Below are 23,846 nucleotides of genomic sequence, written 5' to 3' on the forward strand. Positions count from 1 at the left end.
CACACATAAATAAGCACCTTAACTCAGGTGATATTAAACACTTTTCACTCTGAGTAAAGACCTGTATGTTGGGGAAAAAGTAAATCTCTCCATCTGTTCTAAGCATACGTGACTCTTGTAATTAGAGGCAACTGCCATAATTCAAAGGATGCAACCCCATCGCACAGAACCACTAGAATTTAAACCCCCCCCCCCAGTTGCACTCTCCACAAATGTGCAGACATGTAAAAGCTGAAATGATTCTTCAGTGGTCACTGATAAAAGACAATTCTGGAAGAGAGGGGTAAGAACCCTATCAGTGCAGGAGCTGGAGTCTCACTTCACTGACCAGAGCTGCAGGTTCTTTGCTTGCAGGTAAGAGAACTGACCAGCTGGGTTTGAGCATGCCTGCCTCCTAATAAGGTCAAGTTTAATGAGAGGAAAAGTTAATGCAGAAAGTCAAAGTAATTCTGCTTCCTTCCAAAGGCAGAAGAGAAGATATGCTTGTATCTACAGAAATGTTCTCCACTCCATTAGTTACCAAGGAGACGTGATATAACAGGAAGCCTCAGGCCCACTGGGAAATTCCAAGAGCGAGCTTAACATGCCAATATGCAGAAGGGACAAGCAGGATGTTCTTGATGTAACTACTAACCCAAAGGTAAAAGAAACACCGATAGAGGAACCGGGTAATAAGTAACTGAAAGGGTAAGAGTATTTGTACAAATCAGCATGTGTAATGGGAAACACAGCAATTTTGTAAAAAAAAAATTTTTTAGATGGTAACTTTGGCTTCTGATTTTGCAAAGTGCTTGATTTGTTCCTATATGACATCCTGAGACTGTCGTTTCATGAGGATTAATTCAGCAGCAGTGTCAGCTTTCTATGGGAGTTATTGTTTAGACAGGTAAGATCACTTCAAGCTCAATGGTGAGTTGTCCCAGCACACAGGTGGAATGGGGAGGGGGAGACCTGCTGAAACTGGAGGGGCAGAAACCACTCACACCATTACAGTCACTGTTACACAGATGGAAAACTGCCTGATGGGTTTCAAACCTTCTTGCCTCCCTTCCCTCAACAATGACAAAGAAACTCACACAACCTGTCAAGACCCTGTCAGAGGAATGTGCTTTTCAGGGACTGCTAGCAGGCTCAATACTGTAACTCTTTTATTAGCATCCAAACTGGAAGCCAGAAGTTTGTCTTTGTAACACTGCAACAAATTGCAATGAACTGAATCCTCCTCAGCATTTTCAAAGCTGTTTCTCTGGAAAATCTGTACGCCCACTACAAGGAGAAAGAGCCATATGACCTTCCAGATCATTTAACAGTCCTCTGCCATCTTAAGTTCTATGGATGAATGCACAACTAACAAGAAAGGAAAGAGGGAAATCATGACACTGTCATTCAATTTAAGCATGCTCAGTGCTAATGAGGAAAGAAGGAAGAATATAGTTTACCTGGAAGGACTTTACAGTATATATACCATATATACAGTATATATACCATATATACAGTATATATAACATATACCCTGCTTCTGTACAGCATTGCTTAAAAGCCCTCCATAGCATAATAAGGTCAGGAAATGGGGGCTGCTACAGCTATTCAGAACAGGAATTCAGGCAGAGGATAAAAGGTAATAAGAGTCTGGAAGTAGCAGATCCTGCTCCCTTCTTTCAGAGACTACCAACTCTTTTAAAGACGACAATATTCTACGTACTCTGGATGTTTCCAGTCCACTTCCACGATGCTCTCCACACCTTTGTTCAGCTCCTTCACTTGTAAGATCTTCTGGTGCTGCATACATTGCAGGAATTTAGAGAACTGAAGGAAGCAATAATGAGAAACGTGGAGTCAAGCATTTTAATTTCCTGTTCATGTGTTTCTGGCTGCCCTGAAGTTACTTGCTAAATCAGAAAAACTTCCTTTAAAAAAAATAAACAACCCACGCCCCACACCTCTGCTTCTTTAAACAGAGCAATTGCTAAGGAGCAGGGAGTACCTCTGGCTCTAGAAGAGTAAAAGCAGCTGTAGGTCTGTAATCTGTGTGCTCTGTGACATTCTTAGCCGAATCACAGTACGCCTCACATGGACTGCTGTGGGACCTTTGGCAATGCACTTTGTCTTTGCTTGTCACCCACACAACAGGGACAGTATCGTCTCCTTTCTCCTCGTTTTTGTTCGTTAACAGTTTTAGAAAAGGAATGGCCTCTTCTTGCAAGTAACTGCACTGTCCAACAAGATCAGACCCCTTTAAGAGCTACTGCAGTACGTAGTGGCAGGCAGCATTAGCTGGTTCAAAGCAGATCAGCGCTCATGCTTTCAGGACAATTACTTTTCTCCTTGGATCCCACAGGAGCAGAGAGTTAAGAAAAAGAACCTGGCTTTTAAGAACAGCTTCTAGGATTTTTTTTGTTTATCTATTTGTTTTACAAACACTTGAACAATTTTGACTTCACTTTTTCTCTCAAATTTTAATTTAAATTAATGCAAAAAAACAACAGAAAAAAAAAAATCTCACCTTCTTATAGCTTGATTTCTTTATGTCCAGTTGTTGTCCAGCAGGGCTATAAATGGATTTTTTAAAAGTTCTTTAGTTATAAGTCACCCTTCATTTCTTCTTAAATCTTGCTACTTATGCTAGAAGTTTCTTAACAGCGGAAATACAAATCACACAGAGAAAGAGTTACTTCAAACAAGCTAATAAATAGAACAGGATGAGTGAAATTAGTGCTGACGTTCTGTGGGTAGACAAACAGCCATTTAAGTGACTAAGCAATCTTGAAACAAATGTCAGCCAAGCTTACTTACTCAAGTTAGTTACCAAGTGCATATCCTGGTCTGGACAATCTTTACATCAAAGTCTCTGATGTAAGAAGTAAGCATAATCTTAGATCCCCTTAGATAAGGGCTGAGTTTTGCTTTTGAGACAAAAATTTCATCCTAAATATCACACATGATCTCCACAGTTTTAAAGACAAAAACCCAGCCCCAGCACGCAAATCCAAAGACAATCTTCTTACCACATACCAGCATGAGAACATATGGCTGCGCAGAAATGTGCTGGTGAGCAGAGGGAGATCAGACTTCTTTACTTTGCATTTTAAGGCATGAAAAAAGCACTGATTAAATAACGCATCCATTTGCTCTGCAGGGGAAAGAAAGGACAGGTAAGCAGTGAGTAGTGTGTCTTTCAGACCACAGAGAGCTGTCTCCACCCCATTCTCACAGGGAGCTGACTGGAATGCCCAGTGCATTCGTGGGTATGGGCTTTGGCCAACCGAAGCAGCACGGTTTGGCTCGCTGGGATACAAAAATACCTTGTGGAGTCCTGCTGTCTTCAGCTTCCTGCTGAACCTCTGTGTCGGCACCTTCAGCTGTTTCTGCTGCTCTGTTCTCATTGAGTTCCTCCTTCCCCGTCAGCATTGCACAACTGTCTTGCTCCTTCAGGCTCAAATCACCAACATCCACATGCTGCAACGGGTCAGTGGAGAAGCTGATGACAGGCTCTTTCCCCTCCACCTCTTCCTCATCTTCATCACTCTCCTTTTCAGCAGGATCTGTTACCAAGGGAGCTAAGGTAGGAGGACAAGATTTGTCACCATATTCCCTATAAAAGGAAGAAAAAGCATATCATAGCTTTCTGTTTACTGCTTTGAAACCCACAGACCAATGAACAAATGTCACCCTGATAAAAGGCACTGGCAGTCGCACAGATCTTTTTCCACATTCTCAAAACTATAAAATTTATTTTTAACTCATCCTTCTCCATAAACTCTGTGTTCCCCTCATGAATCTTTATTTAAAATTGAGCAGACTAGTTGAATCCAAATGCAGAGCAACTCATTTATTTGGTTGAGACTGGCACAGTTGACCGTTTTTAAGCAAAAATGATTCAAAGTTCACTTTTGATAGAACAAGATTTTCTAAAATCAGAGTAACAGGGATGTTCTACCTTTGTTTCTATAATAATTCCATGCAGGTTGAAAGAACTGAATCAAGTTAATAGTTTTATATATCTATTTCCAGTATGTATATAATGCATAGATGTCAGGACAGATACCTGCTTCTGTCAGAAAAGCGTGGTCATGAAAAACATGTAGCTGAAACCTGAATAATAGTCCTATCTAAACTGTGCTCAAATAACTCAGCATGTTGAACTAACAGATTAAACTTACTGGGGCACAGATACCGATCTGAGCAAACATGTGAGACACGTTCAGCATTTTACCAACCGCCTGGCAATATACCCACCAGAGGTGATCCGTGTAAGTGTGCAACACTGCAAAGCCCTTCCCCTTCATTCCAGCAGCCAGCATCTCCGCAGTGGACATAGTGGCAACTGCAACTGCCACTGGAGCTCTGGGAAAAGAGGGAGATTTACAGCAGGGCAGCACAAACACACAGTGCCACTCGGACAAAGACAGACTGCCATTGTGTTATACTGAATTTTCTTTATCATGGCCTTGTTCTTTAAAAAAAAACAACCACCCCATCTAGGTATTTTCTGGTTCTGTCCCATCTTTCTAGTATGTAAACTCTTCCACAGAATCCTAAGGATATGTGCAGCTGTGCTACCGAAGCAAAGGTTGCACAGTGACACATTCTTTGCTCTAATAAAGTACAAGTATATGCACTGCCAAGACAGAACAGCAGTGGGGGAAAAGCTCACAGCTTTAGCACTGCTCCCTCACTGAATTTCCTCACGGACAAAAAGACAACTTGTGTGGAATACAATCTTTTGTTAAAAAAAAAAAAAAATTACTCGGTTTCAAAACAAATTTACCAGTTGTGCTCCCACAGGTCCAAAAGAACCGATGTGCAAAGCTGTCCACCCGAGCTCAAATGTATCCTAACCCGGAAACTTCAGTGGATCTTTTTTCTGCTGTATTTTCCATTGTTTAGGTCCACAGTGCATCAAAAGCACGAGAACAATTCTGCTTGTATTTCCTCAAAATCCCCAGAGTCTTCTTGTAAAAAAATAGTAACTAAACATGAAATGAAGCAAGAAAAGGTATGAATAGAGTCCTCCATACCTGTTTCCCAAGAGGGTGACAGCACAGAGCGTGCCCCGCTCTACTTGAGGAAAGCCAGAAGATGGCACTACAACTCCTGGCAGCATCAGATCTGAAGAAAAGAAGCAAGCACATCCATCTCTCAATGAAAGCCTCAGCCACAACCTCCTCCACCCCTATCCCTCCTGTTACTCAGCAAAAACACAAGCCTGGTAATAGCTGAGCACATGCCAGATAAAACATGATTCTCTTTCTCCTCGTAAGGCAGCACTGCTCGCTACCGCCCTGGGGAGCGAGGGATCCAATTCACAAGGGTGCTGGGCACATCCCAAAAACCCACCGAAGAGCTAAACACGGGCAGCCCCTCGCCCTGTCAGACCCCTTCTGTCCGAGGGTACGAGCTCCCAGCCTAGAGAGCATCACCCTTCATTCATGACGTGGGAAGAGAAAGGAACACGGAGATGCGTCTGGAACTGCCCCTTTACTCCTTCCTAACCCAAGAGCAGGTTATCCCAGCAGCTTTCTCCCTGAAGACAGAATTGCCCAGAATTTGCCACTGCTGACCCAACCCTCCAGATCTGACACAACACTGAACTCTCCTCAGCACGAGGAAGCTGCTTTAACCATCTCCTTGCTAATCTGGACAGAAGCTACACCTTGTTATGCACTTCCTCTTGCTTTCCAAACCCGGGCCGAACAGACTGACATGTGAGTAAAGAACAGTTTTCCATGCCACATGTACAGCATCACATCATCACCAAATTACGTAAAGATCATCTGCTTTCCCTCAGAGCAGCTATACCTGTCTAGAGCTTGCAGTCTCATAGACTGACCTATGTATCACGGTTTGGTTTTGAAGGCATCTCACTTTTTTTTCCTCAGCATCACAGATTTAATGCATACGCTGAAGAAGCCAACAATATTTTTGCTCCCATTCACCGTCACAACTACTTTTAGCAAATCTAGAATGAACTCTGCAGTTGCAAATAAGGCTCCACATCTCTTGAGGACAGAAATCACGTAAAAGGTAAGTAGTGTGTGTATTATGTAAATAATGGGGGCAGACAATAGATACTTGAATTCACAGAAATATCACAAATAGCACTACCTCACTTGTCTTTGTAAACCGAACGCTCCCTAAATCTGCTCCCTCCCTCCACGTCTGCAGCCCTGGACAGTCTCATGCCTTTCCTCTTCTTTCTGAGATGTGGCTCTACCTCTCCCTCTGCCTTTGTTGGCCATTGTCTCAGTAGCCAGCTTCTTATCTTTGGATCTACCCAGAGGTAGCCTGGTTGCCATGGGAGATGAATGACCTGCAGCCCTCTTTCATCAATGTCCTTCCCCCATTAGTAACACTTTTTTTTTTTTTACCCCAGAAACTAGGTCACAAGTCAGCAGCAAGGCTTGTTCAGATGTTTATCACAGCTACACATTCACTTTATTTCCCCAAAAGCAAACAAAGTGAAGAGAGGGACTCGAGTTCTACTTTAGATACTGTGTAATGGAAAAAAAACATCTCTTTCTACACATTCACTTCCATTTACAGGCTAAGGCTGCAGTGGCTGCAATTTAATCTTTTTCTGGTTGAGCAGTTCAGCAATTTAAGGTTTATAAAGAAAGACCTGATTCTCATGAGTCTGAACTGCATCCAAAGCAGGTTCCAGAAAATAGCCTCCTTTCTTGTTAGTCTTGATCCATAATTAGGTGGTAGAGCCAGTAACCCAGGAATGCAAATCCAACCTCACCTGCACAATCCACAGTTTACTTGACAGTGATTACAAATGTAGGTTCCAATATAAACTCACTTCTTATCCATAGGATAAGCTGCTCCACCTCTGAACGGACAGGAAGCGGGGCGGCAGCAAAGGAACTAGGCTGCTCAAATGAAGTTATAAATGACAGATCAATGACACGGGCAGTTGTGTGTCCCAATTCACCCTGATCACCCTGAGAAGATATTTCCAAACCTGAGACTCCCACGTGGAACAGGTTACTGCAGTTAAACAGCTTAACCTACTTTGTTTCATTCCCAAACTTTTTTTTACAGTCAATTTATTTTCTTTTTTAGGATATCATCACCATGATTTACTTTTGAGTCCTTATTCTTCACCCTTTTTTTGTTTCAGGTACATTTTTGCCACCGGGAAAGATAACATCAAAAAAAGCCTAGATGGCATCTCCTTTTTGCAATGCAATGTGACAAAGTTCTAGTCCCCTTACCTGCTCCTCCTGCTAGTTTCTGTAGCACAGGGGGCCATGTTGAAAAAGCAGGGAGAAGATCTGGGTAGACCCACAGGGTGTACACTGTCCCAAAACAGAAGAAAATTTAATGATGCATCATTAAAAACTTCTCTGGCTGTTGCTTCTTCCCATCTTTAAGACTAGACAATAATAACCACAACTAAACACCCTCCTGTTATTCAGGTAATCAGAAAACCTGAAGCCAGAACAATCCTACAATAACTAGTAGATGTGATGGAGAAAAGCAAACTCCTAGTTAATAGAAGCTCTTGTGAATTATTATAAAAAATATAGATAAATGTTTGAATTATTTTTCTTAAATCAAGGAGACACTCTTGAGCTAAAATGCTGCTCCAGCTGGGAAAAATTGCTGGGTATGGGAAAAATAAAAGCATAGAATATCAGAGCAATTCACTGCCTAATTCCAGGGCTGCCCCAAAGTGGACATCATGGTTCTTGGAATTAAACTTTGCAATGAACAAAAGAGAGAAAAGGAGCTAAGATGTTAAACTATGACTTAAAAGAGTCATTCCCTGGTTTCCAACCTCTCGGCATCTCAATTTTCCTTTTGCAGAGAGAATCCAGAAATGCCACTGATTTCGCAAAGATGCTGGTAGAATAAATGCACTAAAGATTATGAAAGGTAGCAACACTATAGCAATAGGATAAGCACTTCAGAGAGACACAAGGAAATCTTTTGGGGAAAGGTTGGTGCCCAGTAAATAAAGAGAGAGGATTATTCTAGCCCATTCCCCATACCTGTTGGATACAGAGCTTTCTCAATTTCAAACAGTATTGGGTTCCTGTTATTCGTGTAAACAGTGATGGCCTCCCCTTTGTGAGAGTATATTTTGATGACATTAAGCTCTTCCTTGTTTGGAATAAACTCAGTCAACTGTTCAGCACTAAGGTTAGGAAAAGCTGCTGCAACATCAGTTCGTAGTTTTCTCCTGTAATGACAACATCACGAATGTGTTACAAAGCTGCCTAGAGCATCCCTCAAAGTAATTCCTAGATCAGTAGTTAGTACTGTTGGCTGTTCATGAGATGACTCCCCCTTTTTCACAGAAGGTAACTTAAGCATTTGTGTAAGGGTTTACAAACGAGGTAGTTGGATGCTGGAAGAATTCGGGGAAAAAGCCAAATGTTTGCCCTGCTCATCTTCTGCCTTAAACACCCGCTGACAGCTCCTGTTGCTGGCTTCGCCCCTGTTTTGCACTGGGATTTGATTGCTCCTGAGCACTAATCTGGGAGTGTCAGACTGGCACAGCCCAGCCTGTCACCTACAGACTCCGGCACGGAGCACCGAGGGCACGGTCGGATTTCCCTCTCCCCCTCGTTTTAACGCGTGTTTAAGACCCGCCGACCGGCCCGAGGTGGGTTCGTCCGGTCACTCACAGACACATCAAGTGACTAAAAGATCGGCGAGTCGGCCCAGCATCACGCCACGGGAATATAAAAGTAAAGATCAGCTCGGCCTCGAGATAACGATTTATTTAAATCTAGTTTAATCACGGCAGCACCTTCACGCGGAAAGCGCGCTCCGTGCTCAGCCCCGCCGAGGCGGCCGCAGGTCCCTGCCTGCCCCCGGCCGGGGTCCCTGCGGCGGGGGCCACCGCCGACCGTTTGTGTCTCTCTGTATCCACACGAATTGTTGTGACTAACTGGTTTGTATATGGGACATTTCCAGCCAGGTTTGGAGATGGATTATATGACTCCTATATGAGGATAGATCAGATTAGGTACCAGGAGTCTACACATGAAGAACACAGCCCCTCAGGACTTCCTTCCCTTGGAAGATCTAATGTGAGTATTTTAAAGTCGTCTGGGTCTTCACGTTGTGTTGTGTGGCTGTGAGAATTTATCGAGGAGATAGATACCTCCTCCCTACAGAGAATAAATTTAAAAAGTGGGATGCTGCAGCTTTGTAGTAGCTTATTAACTTTATTGCTTTTACTAAGCATAAAAATTATGTGGTATTGTGTTCAATGCAGAACTTGCTAGGCAACCTCAGAAACCCTATCGTACTATCTTCAGCTCATGTTTTAATCAAGAAAGTTATTTTACAAAAGGTTGAAGTGTTCTGCCATGTCACCTCGTATGTTGATAAGTATGTAAATCCACACAGGCTTTGCTTTACCTCTTGCATGTTTCCATTTTAGCTTCCCTCATGAAAATTCCGAGAGATAAATACTTACAAACAGCAGAAGGAGCAGCGTGGGTTGGCATGGCTGCCAAACATCTTACAAAAAGTATCTTGCTGCTCTGAAAACTTTGGCATTATCTGCCGCTTCGTTTGCTAGCAAAATAGCTCTTCGTGGACTGAAGGTGTTAACGTGTGTCTTCAGCAGTGCTGTGTTTCCTCAGCAGATGTGGAGTTATGAGATTGTCCTTAAGTTGATTCAGCGGAGCAGTAGTGGTCGTGTTTAGCTGTACCGTGATCTGACCTTTATATGGGTTTTAAATGTGTTTTGGCTCTTCTTGAATTCTGGCAGAAGCAAAGGAGCTTGAGCTTAAAAAACCAACACTCTCTAAAAAGTGAAAATGGACGTTTCATGGAGTAAGATGCATTTGAAAATCATCACCTTGTGGGACTTTATTTTAACAGATATTAGTAATTAATTTGGTCTGTGCCGTTCACTGAGCGAACTCAGTAGCGTGGGACTGCGCTTTCCTTTTTTTTGGCAATAATGAGGAGAGCAGAAGAAATTTAGAGATTTGTGGAGTAGTAAGAGTTTGAAGAGTAGCGGGTTGGGGTTTTTTTTCAGGGACATGGGAACTTTTAAACTGCAGTGCTTAAATCATAATCAGTAGAATGCACCAATCCAGTTAATATAAAATATATAACCCCATGAATATTTTGGTTCACTGGTGCATCTCATTCTCTGTATTTTGTCCATCACTCCTGTTAACTTTTTAAGGCAAGATTAAGGATTCTAGAATTCCTAGTTTTGCCATGGTGGCACATCAGAGAATACAACTTTAGTGATATCTTGTGAGCAGCAGCTGAGATGAAGCATGCAATGGTGAAAATCATGATGCTCGCTTTTAATGGGAAAGTATCTGGAATAGAGCGATATTTGGTTTCTTTGGTATTATAATGTAATGTTACATGAGAATTGAAGAGTTCTGATGTCTGCAGCTGTTCATTCTTTTCATCTCAGCTATAAGAGAACATAAATATCTCTGCTTTGAGAATACATGGGTTCAATGCAGTTTGTTTAATTCAGTAGTCAGAAAATAACTGATGCACTTTTGCAAAACCATTTGTGTAGGAGCTGGGTTAACCGTTTCCTTCTCGATTAAAATGGAAGGTTTGTAATATTTGAAAATCTTCAACGGGGTGCCAGCTGTGTTGTCCAAGACTAATTTCTTGCCTGCTGATAGACCTTCATTAATAAAACAAAACCTGCCCAGCCTGTGATTTTAATGAAAGCTGTTGAAAGCAAGCTGATGTTACCCAGAAGTCATCAGACTTTAAGGGTAGCTCTTCTGGGTTCCAGTTAAGATTGATCTATATTTGTGTCTCATCGTCATGTGGCAAATGATTTTGGTAGTCCTCTAAGAATGAAAACTTAGTCCTTGCTCCTGAATGGCTGCTGAGTCAGGTTTGAGATCCAAAGCCATAGTTTCTTCATTAAGAAGTAGTTCCAGGATAAATGGAATAATGAATCCCCTGTTTATTTAGGGATTCAGAGCTACAGAATCCTTGCTACGAACAGCAGCATTAGCAGAGTTGCTTTTGCTCCTGAGGAGAATATTTAGGCTTAGCAGCATTTGCCAGGCTTTCACGCTTTCTGGTGTTGCTACAGTTGAGGAAATTCAGACTGTTAATGCCAGTTTTTGGAAATCAAATACCTGAAGGAAATCTATGTCATAAGTAGCGTTTCTGGGGCACAGTCGCACGTTTGGAAGTCTCGGGGTGTAGTTCCCTCACCCAGCTCGAAGGCGGCTCCGCAGAGCCCGGCTAATACAAACTGCCGCAGCAACGTTCTGCAGACAATTGAAACCCAGGTAGGGGGAATGTGAGGTTTTAATTGCAGAGGTGACAATAAGACTTCTGCTCTAGAAAGACAGGATCGTCTTGTTTTGGTTTTCTCCCCCTCTCTCTCCTGCCCCCCTGGAAAACCTCAGAAAACAAACAAGTGTGGACCTTGTTCTGTGCTTAGGTTCTCCGTTTATTTGTAAACTTTCTGTCAGAGTCTGCTGGACTGAATAGTCTTTTAGCCAGCTCTGAAAATATGTCATTCTTATCTCGGCGGTTCAGCCAGACTCCAAGAAAAAGGCGTTTATTCTAAATCACCAGGGTTGGGCTTTGTTTTTGTATTTAAGACTTTCTGGAAAGGCGTGTCTCTCGCAGTAAGCTGTAGGTTTGGGTTGATAGGACGCAGAGTAGTGGAGTTTAGTAGGATGTCTCCGATGGCCTCTAGTCACCACTGATAAGGACTGACTTCTGCAGGAAATGCCCTTTTTTTTTTTTTTTTTTTTTTTTTTTTTGAGCTTGTGAACAAGAACTAACATTTCAAGGCGGCACCAACAAACAGACTCTTTAAAGAGACGTGTATAGTTGGTTTTGGCAAGAACATTCACTTCCCTTATTTACTGACTGTGCTGAGATGTTGGATTGTATGTAACTAAAAAGGAATTTGGTTTTATTGCTGTGGATCTGCAGGTTTATTTATATTTTTTGTTTGATTCCTGTGTAGTTATTTTGGTTTTCAGGGATTCGGTTTGGCATGTGTCTCAAATCTTTATTTTTAGATTAAAGGACAAAATGGAAAACAGATGTTGCTACTCTAGTCATGGCTTCTTCAGTGTTGCACGGGGTAAGACAACACCTCTCTGCTGTCTACCAGCATGGAGTGTCAGCGAGTAGAAAAGGAGAATAACTGCTGTTCTAGTAAGGAACTGAACTCTGGGGAGTTCAGCATTTACTCAATTGTAAAAATAGCAAGCTTGAAAAATTTCACAGTGCTTTTCTCACCTTCTATGCATTCATTTCAGTTTTAACATATGGCAGTAAGAGGCAGTGGTTACAGACTACTGTCAACTAAGTTGGAGTAAGAGAGACTCTTGATTTTTCAAAGCTTCCAAGTCTGTCTTAAGATAGTTGTACAGCTGTCATGATTTCAGGGGGAGTTGTTTTCCCCTTCAAAGAAAAAACTTCCTTTTCTTAAAAGAAAAAAAGTGTGGTTTATCTTGTCTTGCTCTGTCATCCTTTTGCTCCTTGTTCAGCTTGGTTACACCAGCCTTATGTCACCTGCTGTCGTTTCTTTGTCTGCCTTTGGCACACTTGTCTTTGCAATATTCCTGACACTTCTCTGCACATTCACGTTCTGTTGCATGTTTCGGACAGGTGCATGCTGCATCTGTCGTTGGTTGTGTTTGCTGCACCCACATTTAAAGCTAAACATAGCTGTTCCCCCGGCTGTTTGCTGACTACGTGCATACTGGTGGGGATAGGTATTGTGTCCTTGTTTGAGTGTCTGGGGTTTACCCTTTATGGACTTAAAAGGACACTACATCTGTGCAAGTGCTTGTTTCAGTTAAGTTGTGTGCTCTTCGTGTACCCTTCTACAACTTACACTTGTAACTTGAGTTCGTTTAGGTCCAGTGTTTTACATTTGTACCTGATAGAAATGCAAAGCCTGTTGATGTTACTGGTTTTGTTTTACATGGTATTGACTTTAATCTTAGTCTGTGCTTTAAAAGATAAAAGTAAAGCTTTTTTATTCCACTCTCCCCCCCTCCATCTGTAGGTTTCTAGCAACAAACTCGCAATGAAGGATCACCCTCTGAGTGGAAGTCAGGTCAAAGTGGAGCAATTGTTTGAGGACTCTGGCAACAGAAGGAGCAGCGCTCTTCAGTCTGCGGGAGTGACTGGTTCAGACAGATCTCTTCCTTCCCTGACAAAAGATAAAAGTATAGAGAGCATAAGCACTTCTAAAAGTGGTGGTAGTTCCTCAAAAACGCATAAAGCCGTTTCCCAAGCTCCAGAGCAAGCTGTCAAACAGTACAAACATCAGTTATCTGCTTATGAGCAGCAAGAGATATTTAATTTTTCTGAAATTTACTTTGTGGGTCCAGCTGCCAAAAAGAGGCAAGGAGTAATTGGTGGTCCCAACAACGGAGGTTATGATGATGACCAAGGCAGCTACATTCACGTGCCCCATGACCATCTCGCTTACCGGTATGAAGTGCTCAAAATCATTGGCAAAGGAAGTTTTGGACAAGTTGCTAAAGTCTACGATCACAAACTCCACCAACACTTAGCCTTAAAGATGGTTCGCAATGAAAAAAGGTTCCATCGCCAGGCAGCAGAAGAAATCCGGATTCTGGAGCATCTGAAGAAGCAGGATAAAACAGGCAGTATGAACGTTATTCACATGCTGGAAAGCTTCACCTTTCGGAACCACATTTGTATGACCTTTGAACTCTTGAGTATGAACCTGTATGAGCTGATAAAAAGAAATAAGTTTCAGGGCTTCAGTATCCAACTGGTACGCAAGTTTGCTCACTCTATCCTGCAGTGTTTGGATGCCCTTTATAGAAACAAAATCATACACTGCGACTTGAAGCCAGAAAATATCCTCCTAAAACAGCAAGGGAGGAGTGGAATCAAGGTTATAGATTTTGGGTCCAGCTGTTTCGAGCACCAAAGAGTCTACACGTATATTCAGTCTCGATTTTATCGGGCGCCAGAGGTGATTCTGGGAAGTCGCTATGGGATGCCCATAGATATGTGGAGTTTCGGCTGTATTCTGGTGGAGCTATTGACTGGATACCCTCTTTTTCCTGGAGAGGATGAGGGAGACCAACTGGCTTGTATGATGGAACTTCTTGGAATGCCACCTCAGAAGCTGTTGGATCAATCCAAGCGAGCCAAGAACTTCATCAACTCTAAGGGTCACCCTCGCTACTGCACTGTAACTACACATGCAGATGGAAGAGTGACCCTTAACGGGAGCCGATCACGTCGGGGTAAAGTGCGAGGAGCTCCGGGGAACAAAGACTGGGTGACAGCCCTGAAGGGCTGCGACGACCCCTTGTTTATAGATTTCTTAAAGGAGTGTCTCAGCTGGGATCCTTCCGTGCGCATGACTCCGAGTCAAGCTTTAAGGCACCCTTGGATTTGTAAACGAACACCCAAACCACCTAGCACTGATAAAACCTCCAATAAACGGATTTCTAGCTATACAAGTTCTTTCACAGGAATAGGTTCCAAGTTGCCTCCCGTAGTTGGAGTAGCAAACAAGCTGAGGGCTAATCTAACATCCGACTCCAACGGCAGTATACCTCTATGTACTGTGCTGCCCAAACTGGTCAGCTAATAGAGAATCACCACCTATTTCCAGAATACATACCTTGGACTTGAATTGTTTGTTGATAATGTGCAAGGAAGTTAAATGCAGAGGTTTTTATTAGAGGCTAAATCTTGAATATGGAAAGTTTCAATCAAAACATGCACATTTAAAGGGCTAACATTCATCCAGTTGTTTCACTCGCAACGTGGTGCATAGTACATCACTGGGTAGGTCAGCTCAGCTGTTGTGTAAAACGACAGTTTGGCAGATGTGCTATTGATAATGCTGTTTTAGATATTAAACTATTTCTTATCAGGACAGTTTAACAGATTTTTTTGCTTAAGACAGCAAGGAAAATTGATTTAAAATACGTATTTTCAGTTAATCTCCAACTGAACTCTTTTTATTCCGGGGCAAGTTTTTACATCTGTTGTCAGAAGCACAAATGTGTTGATGTAATGCATTAGGAACTTGCAAATTGCTAACTTACGTTTGAAGAATTCTGTTTCTCTGTGCTGCTTTTCCCTTATCTGTCACGACTGAGATTTTTAAAAAATATCATGGGATGTAGACACCAAAGGAATTTGGTGTTGAAATTTTATTATCTGAACAATATTTTTTTTTTTTTCCAGAGGAGCATAGAAATGCCACGGAACACAGGATCTAGCTAAATAAAACTACTAACTTCTATACACTTGCTATTTCCCTTAAAAGTCTGTGGAAAGCTGGTAGGGGAATTCAAGATCAGGACTGGTCCATCACAAGTGTTGGACCATCAATTGTGTGTTTCTTTGGAGCTCAAGTTTAAATCATCAGTTCTGCCAGGTTTGTGTGTGTGTTTTCCCATGTTGTTCCTGGAACAAAAATGTTGAACTTAGAGCTGTTTTATATACATGTTTGAGATTCTGGTAATTTTAATTTTTTTTTTTTTTGTGTAGAGTGAATTCCATTGAATTACATGGAGCTCTTTTTATTAAAAGTAAACATGCCACCTCTATCAGGCAAGAAAATGTTTTTAAGGCCCAGGACTGTTACTCGAAAAAGGGTGGGGGGGAGGCACACTTAATAGTTGGAAGTGTGCTCTGAAATCTAAGCATAATTGTGAAATATCAGGAAAGATGGGTAAAGTGGATCCAAATCAAAATACGTTGTGGGAAGAATCGCTCTATTTCTAATCGTATTCCTTCAGGTCTTTGAGAGAGAGATGACTACGTTTTCTCATTCTTGAAATATATGAGCTTGTATTTCCTCTTCCTTTATCTTCCAAGAACATGAGAAGGTGGTGTGACCTGTAATGACAACAGCACAACTTGTTCGGGTTGTTACTTCTTGCAGCCACATGGCCCGAGTCCATTTACAGAAACATCTGATCTCTTGCCAGGTGCCTGAACAGAATTTTAAACACGATTTAGAGCTTTTATGAAGAGAAGGTTTTAAATTTAATGAGTTTCTCTGTAGCAGGTTTTTAATGTTAAAACAAGGAGATTCTCAGTATACAAACAAAGGAATTATCAGGGTGATTTTTCAGATAAGGTGACCACATGTTCAATGCAAGACCCTCCCTTTGAGAAGATGGGGCTGCGTTTTCTCCTCTGCTCTGTTTAATTACAGCACTGGCAAAATGCTGGGTGGAGGCCTGTGTAAAAATGCAAAAAGACAGAGCCAAAGCTCCAGACTGTCCAGGACTGTTGGTTAAACTGAGGTTCTTTTGTACGTAGCCTTTCTGAGTTCCTTTGTTTTACAAGCATAAACTCAGTAGGCTTCATAATAATATTAAAATAGCAGTCTAGCCTTTATCTGTGCAGCTGCAAGTAATACTGGTGTGTATGGTCTGATCATGGTTCACTTTGTAATAGTGCGTGACTGGTATTTTTTTTAATTTGGCTTTGCTGGGTGGGGTTGTATTTGAGTGGAGAATCAGGAAAGGGGATTTTGGGGGTAAGTGTCAGAAGACACCATCGATTCTGATAGAATCTCTAATAGATGTGGCACGATTTCAGAAGCCAGAAAAATTCTTCCTCCTCTGCCCTTTATGCATTTTCTCACAACCTTTTCTACACCTGGTGAGTGAGGAGAAAGGAACCTTTCTAGAGCAATAGCTTGTTAGGAAAGATGCATAGAAAAGCACTTTATATAGAGACCATAACGGGGTGGTCGTGCCTGGAGCCTGGCAGAAGGCAGTAGAGAGTTGGCGTGCTGGGAGCTGTACAAACAGGTCTTCTCTTAGGAACACGGGGCAGTATCTTGGTTCTAAACCATTTTCATCTGTAACATACCATATGTAGAACAGTAATTTTCCTGTGACTTCTGGGAACTGGTTACTATGAGGTAACTTCTGGTGTACACACAGTAATCTCACTTAAAGCTGGTGCTGTAAAACTGCAGATGAAGTAATTAGCTGTCAGGAACGTTGCTTTGTATCTAGAAAATGTGTTCAGCATGACCTGGCTGCACAAGGTGCCCGTTACGAGTTGTGTTATGTTTAAGACTGGATCTTACCTGGGACTACTGTATTTTAAAATCAAGTGCATACTTAACTGTCTTGCTAATTTGGGTCTCTTGTCTATACAGCCATAGTAGGTGAGGAAGAAAAGGAAGCAGCCTCAGCAGAGTTTTGCTGTACTGAAAAGGATTTCTTCATAACCCAGGGAATACAGCTGAGAGAGTATTTTGGTATTGTTTCCAATTACTGAGCCCCATTTTCTTGATGAAATGTTTGCTTTCAGTGAATAGTGTGACACAGTGTTCCCAAACTGGGAGAGCCCTCCAAGTGAGCTAATAAATCTCATATCTGGGAGAAAGCTGAGGACTTGCCCCTGCAAAGCACTTGACCTGTTGAGGTCCCTGTGAATTGGGGCTGTGGGCAGCTCCTACCCCGTGTGGGGGGCTGGCCCGTGGGCTGTGTGGTTTGTGAAGCGTGGTCACAGTCACACTGGCTGTCTTCACCGAGACACAGTCGAACCTCAAATTCACACTTTTGGTTTTTTTTTGGAAAGCTGAAATGCTAGTGAGGTCTGAAATGGCCAGAAGTTCATCTTTTTCGTTAGTTGTGATACTGGTTAGAATGTTAAAAGTAGTCTAAAACTAAACTTGCCTAAGCAGGTTATCAGAGCAGCTTCTGGTTTTTGTGGTAACTCTTTGTTAATCTGCCAGCGCTAGCGAGGTTCCACTGGAACTTCAGTCATGTTCTCCTAGGATGTTAGCACAAAACAAATGCAAATTACTTGGGTTTACAGCGAAACAGACGTCGTGCTTATAAAAGTCACCTAAACTCGTTTTAAAATGTTCCTTACAACTGTTCCCTCTGTTTCACTGCACTGTCAATCTCTGTATTGTAAATAACACGCTCTGTTTATTGTCTGCATTTTTAGCTGTTTGGTTTAGCGATGGTTTTCTATAAACGAACGACAAGGCACGAGCATCACCTCTGACAGATAACGCTTTGCTTTGACACTGGAGCCCGAATATCATCTGCCTGTCCAAGTTGCAGGGAGAAACTTATTTTTATTTGAACTCGGTGGGACAGTGAATTATTCCTTTTCCCTTCAGGACACGGTACCACAGACAGACACGCACCCAGGCTGTGTTTAGCTCTTTGCAGGTTTGATCTTACTGACGCCAACTGCTGAATGTGAAGCTTCTTTCACAGCACTGACCTGATTCTAGGGATCTCTTGTGTACAACAGATACTCTTCACTGCAGTTTGGTTGTTTGTTTGTTTTTTTTTTTTTAATCCTTCCCATCAGTTTGAATAGGAACTCTAGTTGTCCAGTGACCCAAGAATTCACACCAGACCAACTGCAGAGCTTTAAGGTGACTTTTGTGGAAGAGTGAGTGCGTTGCTCAGTCTGAAATTGCTTATAGTCACTGTGGCCTGTTAGGACTTTTCATGCAGTCAAAAACTTTTCAAGCAGCATTTTATCAGTAGAGGTTCTTTGCAATGGTCATCCTCTTTAAAACTACCTCCAAAATGAACCCAGAGCCCTTTTTAAAGGGGTAGTCACTGCAGACTACAGCTCCTCTTTTTTTTTTTTTTCCTTGTTTAATACTAATAGCTGTTTTGGCTGTGAAACGTACACATGATGATCTCAGCAATGTCTTACTAATCCTGGCCATACAAGCAAAAGGCTGATTCTGCACCCAGAGATCTCTGCTGAAATGATTGATACAAATCCCCTGCCTGCCAAAGTTTAATACTGTTGTGGAAGTGGAGAACCAAAATAATATGGAAAGATCTGCGGTACTTCTCTGCGGTACCCAGCTGAGATTCCAGACAAACTGTGCTGACAGACTTTTCTCTCATGAAAAAACCTGTAGCTTCTGCATGTGTTGAGCTCTCAGAGCTGTGGGTACCTGTCAGTTTGGGAAACTGGACATCATGGTTTTATACTTAGTGCTTAGCACAGATACCACTTGATTTTTATTTTTTTTTAATTAATTTGATAAGGGTTTGGGGAAAAGTATGCACTTCATACTTCCCACAAAAGAGCCCTTAACGTGTTCTAAAACTCCTCAGGTTATCTTGGAGGTTTTTAATTCCCGCTGGAACGTGTAAAATCCTTGGGTCATCAGAACAGTCTTGGATAGGTGAACGTTGTCCCTGTACTCGGAGGGTGCAGTGACTTTATTCCAAATACAGTTCTTGCAGACGGGCTAACTAGGTCAGTAAGTCTGTGTTGCTAAAAGAATAACCCCTGTTCCCTATACATAGTACTGTGCCTTATTATTTTACCAGCCTACATCTGTCTCGGTGCAATCGAATTACTCTTCAGGGTTTCTTACACATTGCAGATGTTCATACTAAATGTCAATGTCTAAGGAATTTACAGGTTAGCCTTTTTATTATAAATATCGTGATGAGGTGTAATATGGTGGAGAATGTAGAAGACATTTAAAGTGCATGTGGACATAACTCTGTGAAGGAACACTTTGGAAAGAAGTCAGTCTCAAACTATGTATCTAAATGTAATGAACAGATATTTCCTAAAGCTGTATTTCGGTTCATTTTTAAAAGAAAATAAATACATAATTTTCTTTAGCAACAGACTGTGCAAATTCCTAAACGGCCTTGATTTTTTTTTTTTTTTTCAAAAAGTATTAATTATTTCCAGATGGTGTAACTTACCTTGTATTGCCAGACACTACCTTCTGTGGCATCGAACGAGACACGAGTAGAACGTTTTCAGACTCTACGTGAATAGATGATTTCAGCGTGTCTCTGCTGAACGTGATGAATGCTCTGATCTGACAAATGTTCTTCTCATTAACGGTGCTGTAATTAGAACATATCGAAGTTTTGCCATGACATTCTTCAGTTGTCACTTTCTTATTCAGCCCACTAGAGATCTTTTTAAAGCCCAGAATCCTGCTTATCCCTAGGCTGGAAGGAGAAATCCAGTAATAGCCACTTAAGGAAGATTTGCTTTTATTAGAAACCTATAAATGGGTAACCTACTGTACACAAGTGGATATTGGAATAGTTTGAAGATGAAATCATGCTGCAATAAACCAGACTCTAGCTATGACCTGTCTGATTAAACAGCGCTGTTACGTGCAGCAAGTTTGCAGACAACACCGAGTGAATTTTTTTTTTTTTCCTTGTTTGTTTTAACGTGGGTGAATGGCGAATGTTTGATTTAAAAAAAAAAAAAAAGTTTACAGTCTGAAAACAGTAACGAAACATGTATGTGCAGACATTTAAGTGTTCTTTGAATGTCTTTTGTTTATAGTGTGTGTCTATACATACGTGTAGCTGCGTTGCCTGCAGGCACAGCGCCTGCCCAGTCTGCTGCGCTGACTGGTTTTCAGGGGACAGGCTCTGTGTGAGGGTTTCGAGTGGCGTTTTTTTCAGCCGCAGCAGCTCATTTAAAAAAAAAAAAAAAAACCAAAAAACCAAAAAAAACCCTTATCTTGCCACGCTGTAATACTTGTTGATGTAATATGATGAGGTATTGTATCACAAATTCTGCTGTTTGGAGCTTGCAGAGTGGGCTGTAAAGAGAAGCGCTGTGTAACGCCAGCTGAGGAGCTGGGGAATCCGATCCTAAAGCCGTATTCCCCTAATTCTGCCTGTCTAAATTATGCTGAGGGATGTCGATATAAAATCTGCATCTCTGCACAAAAAAGATGATGGGGCAGGAGCCTGGAGCCTGGCCCGCTGTTGCTTATGGGTTATATTCCATCCATTATTAATTATTGCCGTTTAATTAATGTGGCTTCTTGAAGGAAAAAAATCAGGAGGAGAAAAGATCTACTTGCATTTAGCAATACTCCTCCTGGTTCGCTGGGTTTAACTTTTCAAGCTTTGGATAGTAAGAGGGCGATGCCGTTCCATGTAGCAGATTCATTCAGCACAACGTGCTTTAAAGAGCAGCTGCATCGGCCTAGCGAGCGAGTTGTTGCTCAGCGCAGATTTGTCAGTAGGCAAAAATTAAACCGGGCATTTGAACGGGCTGAGGGCTTTTTTTTTCAGCTGCCTACCTGACTTGTAAGACAAGGCTTTTCAGTGGTGGCTAAGGTGCTTTGGAGCTTCAGATTTGGGGTCTTTTGCTTGATACATTTTAAAGGGGCCTGATTTTTCTGAAAAATAAAGGCCAGAATCTTCCTAGGGTTGTTCTAAAGGGCCTCAAAATGACCCGACTGGTTGGATATTCTAGTAACAGCGATGCTTTAAGTGGCTGGAGTCCCCACGGTGCACGCAGGGTCACCGGACGGCACCGAACCGCGGCGGCTCTTGTGCCCACGGGGCTGGGAGGAAGGGGAAGGGTGGCTGTGAGCTTTCCCGGAGCCGAAGGAAGAAGAAGGGTGGCTGGGAGCTTTCCCTCGAAGAGGCGAGGCTGCTCTGTGTCCAGAGACCAGGAGCCTCTCGAGCTGCTGGGCTGGGCTGCATCTCCTCGTGCTGCCACCGAGGAGCTGCCCGCAGGGGCTTTAGGTTGCCCTCAAGTAAATTGTCTGCTGGAACGGGTGGTAGCGGTGTAAATTGTCTGCCAGAACGGGTCAGTCTCTCTGAGGAGTCTTTCTGAGCCCTGTTCTCCATTCTCTCACGCACACACACACAATTCTTACCGGTGTGGGTCAGTGTGTGGCTCAAGGCTGTGTGGACCTAAGAGATGTATTTTGCCCATAATGAGGTTTTCTCTAAGAATCAGCTGGCAAGCTAGTGCTAGTCTTCGTACGATCCATCTAATTCTTTTTATAAACTTTGCTGCACAGGCGATGAATGAATGACGGGCAGCGCTGAGTTTGTTTTCTTTCCTCTTGTCAAATTAGCCTAACGGGCTTTCCAAGTGCTTTTTAGGACAGCCCTGTGCACAGACGCTCAGAAACGTCTTTTCCTCTGACGATTCTCTTCTCTTCACATGAATGTGCGTTTTTTTGAACAAAGCACGTATGACGTACGCCAAATGTTTTTCTGTGGCACCGTCTCTGTGCCTCCCCACTGTTTGTACAAATGCAATAAATGCGCGGGGACGTACTTGATGCGGTTGCAGCCAGCGACAGCAGACATCTGTGCCCCGAGGCATCCGTGAAGTCTGAACTTATAAGGAGTTGAAGGAGGGTTTGGGACCTGGCACTCGGCTTCAGTGCAGAATTGCAGAGAGATGGGGTCATTGGCACGAGCATTCCCCAGCTTTTCCCTCGCCTCTTGCGACGGGGGTTTAAATGAACCATCCCTTAAGTGTGCTTCAGCCTGTTTGCTTTGTCTGCGGGGATGAAATAGTTGCCTGAATGAAGTCTGCCCATTCTTAACCACTGAGAGGAGCTTTCTAAAGATGACAGAGTCAGCCCCAGCCTCTCGCTGAGGAGCGGGGCCATGTAAGGATTTGCATTCCTCCCGCTAGCTCGGAAACTCGGATATTTGGCTTTACAAGAGGAGGAGAGACATAGCGGAGGGAATTGTTTTACTGGGCAAGTAGGTTGTAGGTAGGAAGGCAGAGACCATGATTATAATAATTAAGTGTAATTAAGCACGGCTGAGAATGGATTGAAAAAAGGAAGGGACATGCCTGATTAGCCCGCAGAATTTACTGTTGGAGGCTGTTGTAAAGACCAGCGACACAGTTTTTAAAACAGGTTCAATTTAGTATGAAGTTCTTCCCAATTTGAATAGAATTGTGAGAATTCCTCGGATGCGCTGCGTTCGAGAAGGGTGCTGCTGAGCAAGGGGACTTCCAGACGAGAAATAATTCAGCCAGTTCTTGCGCTGGGCGGTTTTCTGGCTGCAGGGAGGTTGCTGTGGACGTGCAGCCCTGGGAATGCAAGAAGCCATAACCAAGACAGAGCTGGTGGCCTGTGAGGGCTGTGCCGTGGTTGGCCACGTGGAAAAAGATCTTGTAGGGCAGGAAAAAGAGTTGGAAAAGTAGGATTTCCACCCTGCCACGCTCAGCAGGAGCCTCAGCTGCTTGTACTGCTCATTCTGGCGTGGGCAAAGGATGAGAAGGAAAGGACAACAGAAGGATTTTACTCAGTGCTACCACAGGTCCGGCCGATAATGCCCAAGGTCCTGATCCGTGTCCTGCACGGCCCGGGGCTGTGCAATGCAGGAATATCTTCCGAGCCTGCGTGCGTGCCCATCTCCTGTCCAGCCGCTGCCACAGGGATGGGTGACAGCAGCACCAATAACGTTAATGATAGAAGCTGCCAGTCTCTCCAGCAGGTGTTGATGATGGATGGCATAAATGAAATTATATTTGAGGTGTGGGCAGCCAGCTGTAAAGTCATCAAACAGGAAAGGTCACGCAAGTAATTTACACCAGAAGTCCTCTGTCCTCAAAGCCATAAGCACAGAATAAATATGTGCAAGCGAGCAGAGAGGGATATTTTTTTTTGTCCGAGGCCGAATCTCTGAGACACGAGCACTATATCCCCTGTGTATCCCCCTCACAATTCCTGTCATTGCTGTTGCCCTGTGCGGAGCTCAGGGAGTAACAAGCCTTTGGCATGGTTTGGTCGTGATGCTGCTGGCTCCTGTCTGACGTGGGGTAGAAAGGGGCTGGAGAGGGGCAGCCCCCTGGGCTTGGGCTTCTGAAGGTGCCTGAAGAAATGTGCTGCCCACTTTTTGCTCCATGCCGGTAGCGTTTAGGTGCTTAATTTATTCTTTAGATGCAGATAAATGTGGAAAACAACAAGGGGGAGTTAAAGCGTTTTTGGCTCCTTTGCTGGAGGTGCCTCGAAGCACCACGCAGCCTCCACGTGGGACCCCGGGCACTGGGAGGGGGTAACTGCTTTTTCCAACACTTTCCCAATACTTACACCGGGGTGATCTTCAAAAATGCCTCTTGAATCTGGCCGCTGTGAGGGGCAC

At 43.0% G+C, this 23,846-nt stretch overlaps 3 protein-coding genes and 1 long non-coding RNA gene across 5 annotated transcripts in view; 2 read left to right on the forward strand and 2 right to left on the reverse strand.

Moving 5' to 3' along the window:
• RASSF5 (Ras association domain family member 5) overlaps window positions 1–1,340 on the forward strand; it is a 22,326-nt gene extending 20,986 nt beyond the window's left edge. Inside the window, exon 6 of the transcript XR_003399981.1 lies at window positions 1,328–1,340. The gene's annotated coding sequence lies outside the window, so the exon portion shown is untranslated. The remainder of the gene's footprint in view (window positions 1–1,327) is intronic.
• Window positions 1–8,209, reverse strand: part of EIF2D (eukaryotic translation initiation factor 2D) — a 12,992-nt gene extending 4,783 nt beyond the window's left edge. The window contains exons 1-8 of one of the 2 annotated variants that reach the window (XM_026864203.1): window positions 7,998–8,209; window positions 7,218–7,301; window positions 5,019–5,109; window positions 4,237–4,344; window positions 3,303–3,592; window positions 3,013–3,130; window positions 2,504–2,549; window positions 1,703–1,806 (exon numbers count right to left, since the gene is read on the reverse strand). In XM_026864203.1, coding sequence (XP_026720004.1) covers window positions 1,703–1,806; window positions 2,504–2,549; window positions 3,013–3,130; window positions 3,303–3,592; window positions 4,237–4,344; window positions 5,019–5,104 — 752 coding nt within the window. In that variant the 5' untranslated portion in view covers window positions 5,105–5,109; window positions 7,218–7,301; window positions 7,998–8,209. Of the gene's footprint in view, window positions 1–1,702; window positions 1,807–2,503; window positions 2,550–3,012; window positions 3,131–3,302; window positions 3,593–4,236; window positions 4,345–5,018; window positions 5,110–5,830; window positions 6,000–7,217; window positions 7,302–7,997 lie in introns of those variants that run through there. The other variant, XM_026864204.1, reaches the window with a different exon arrangement.
• A 664-nt stretch (window positions 8,210–8,873) lies between these two features.
• On the forward strand, window positions 8,874–17,752 carry DYRK3 (dual specificity tyrosine phosphorylation regulated kinase 3). The gene is made up of 2 exons (XM_026864215.1): window positions 8,874–9,044; window positions 12,998–17,752. Exons 1-2 carry the CDS (start codon window positions 8,961–8,963, stop codon window positions 14,567–14,569), a joined length of 1,656 nt encoding a protein of 551 aa, XP_026720016.1. The 5' UTR covers window positions 8,874–8,960; the 3' UTR covers window positions 14,570–17,752.
• LOC113488849 lies at window positions 12,982–20,156 on the reverse strand. Its single transcript, XR_003399982.1, has 2 exons — window positions 19,668–20,156; window positions 12,982–13,144 (listed from the first exon to the last, which is right to left on the reverse strand). It is a non-coding gene; the product is annotated as an uncharacterized LOC113488849 (long non-coding RNA).
• Between the last annotated feature and the right edge of the window lie 3,690 nt (window positions 20,157–23,846).

Source organism: Athene cunicularia, assembly GCF_003259725.1.
Source record: "Athene cunicularia isolate RWA chromosome 26 unlocalized genomic scaffold, athCun1 chr26_part1, whole genome shotgun sequence".
Taxonomy (NCBI): Eukaryota; Metazoa; Chordata; class Aves; order Strigiformes; family Strigidae; genus Athene; species Athene cunicularia.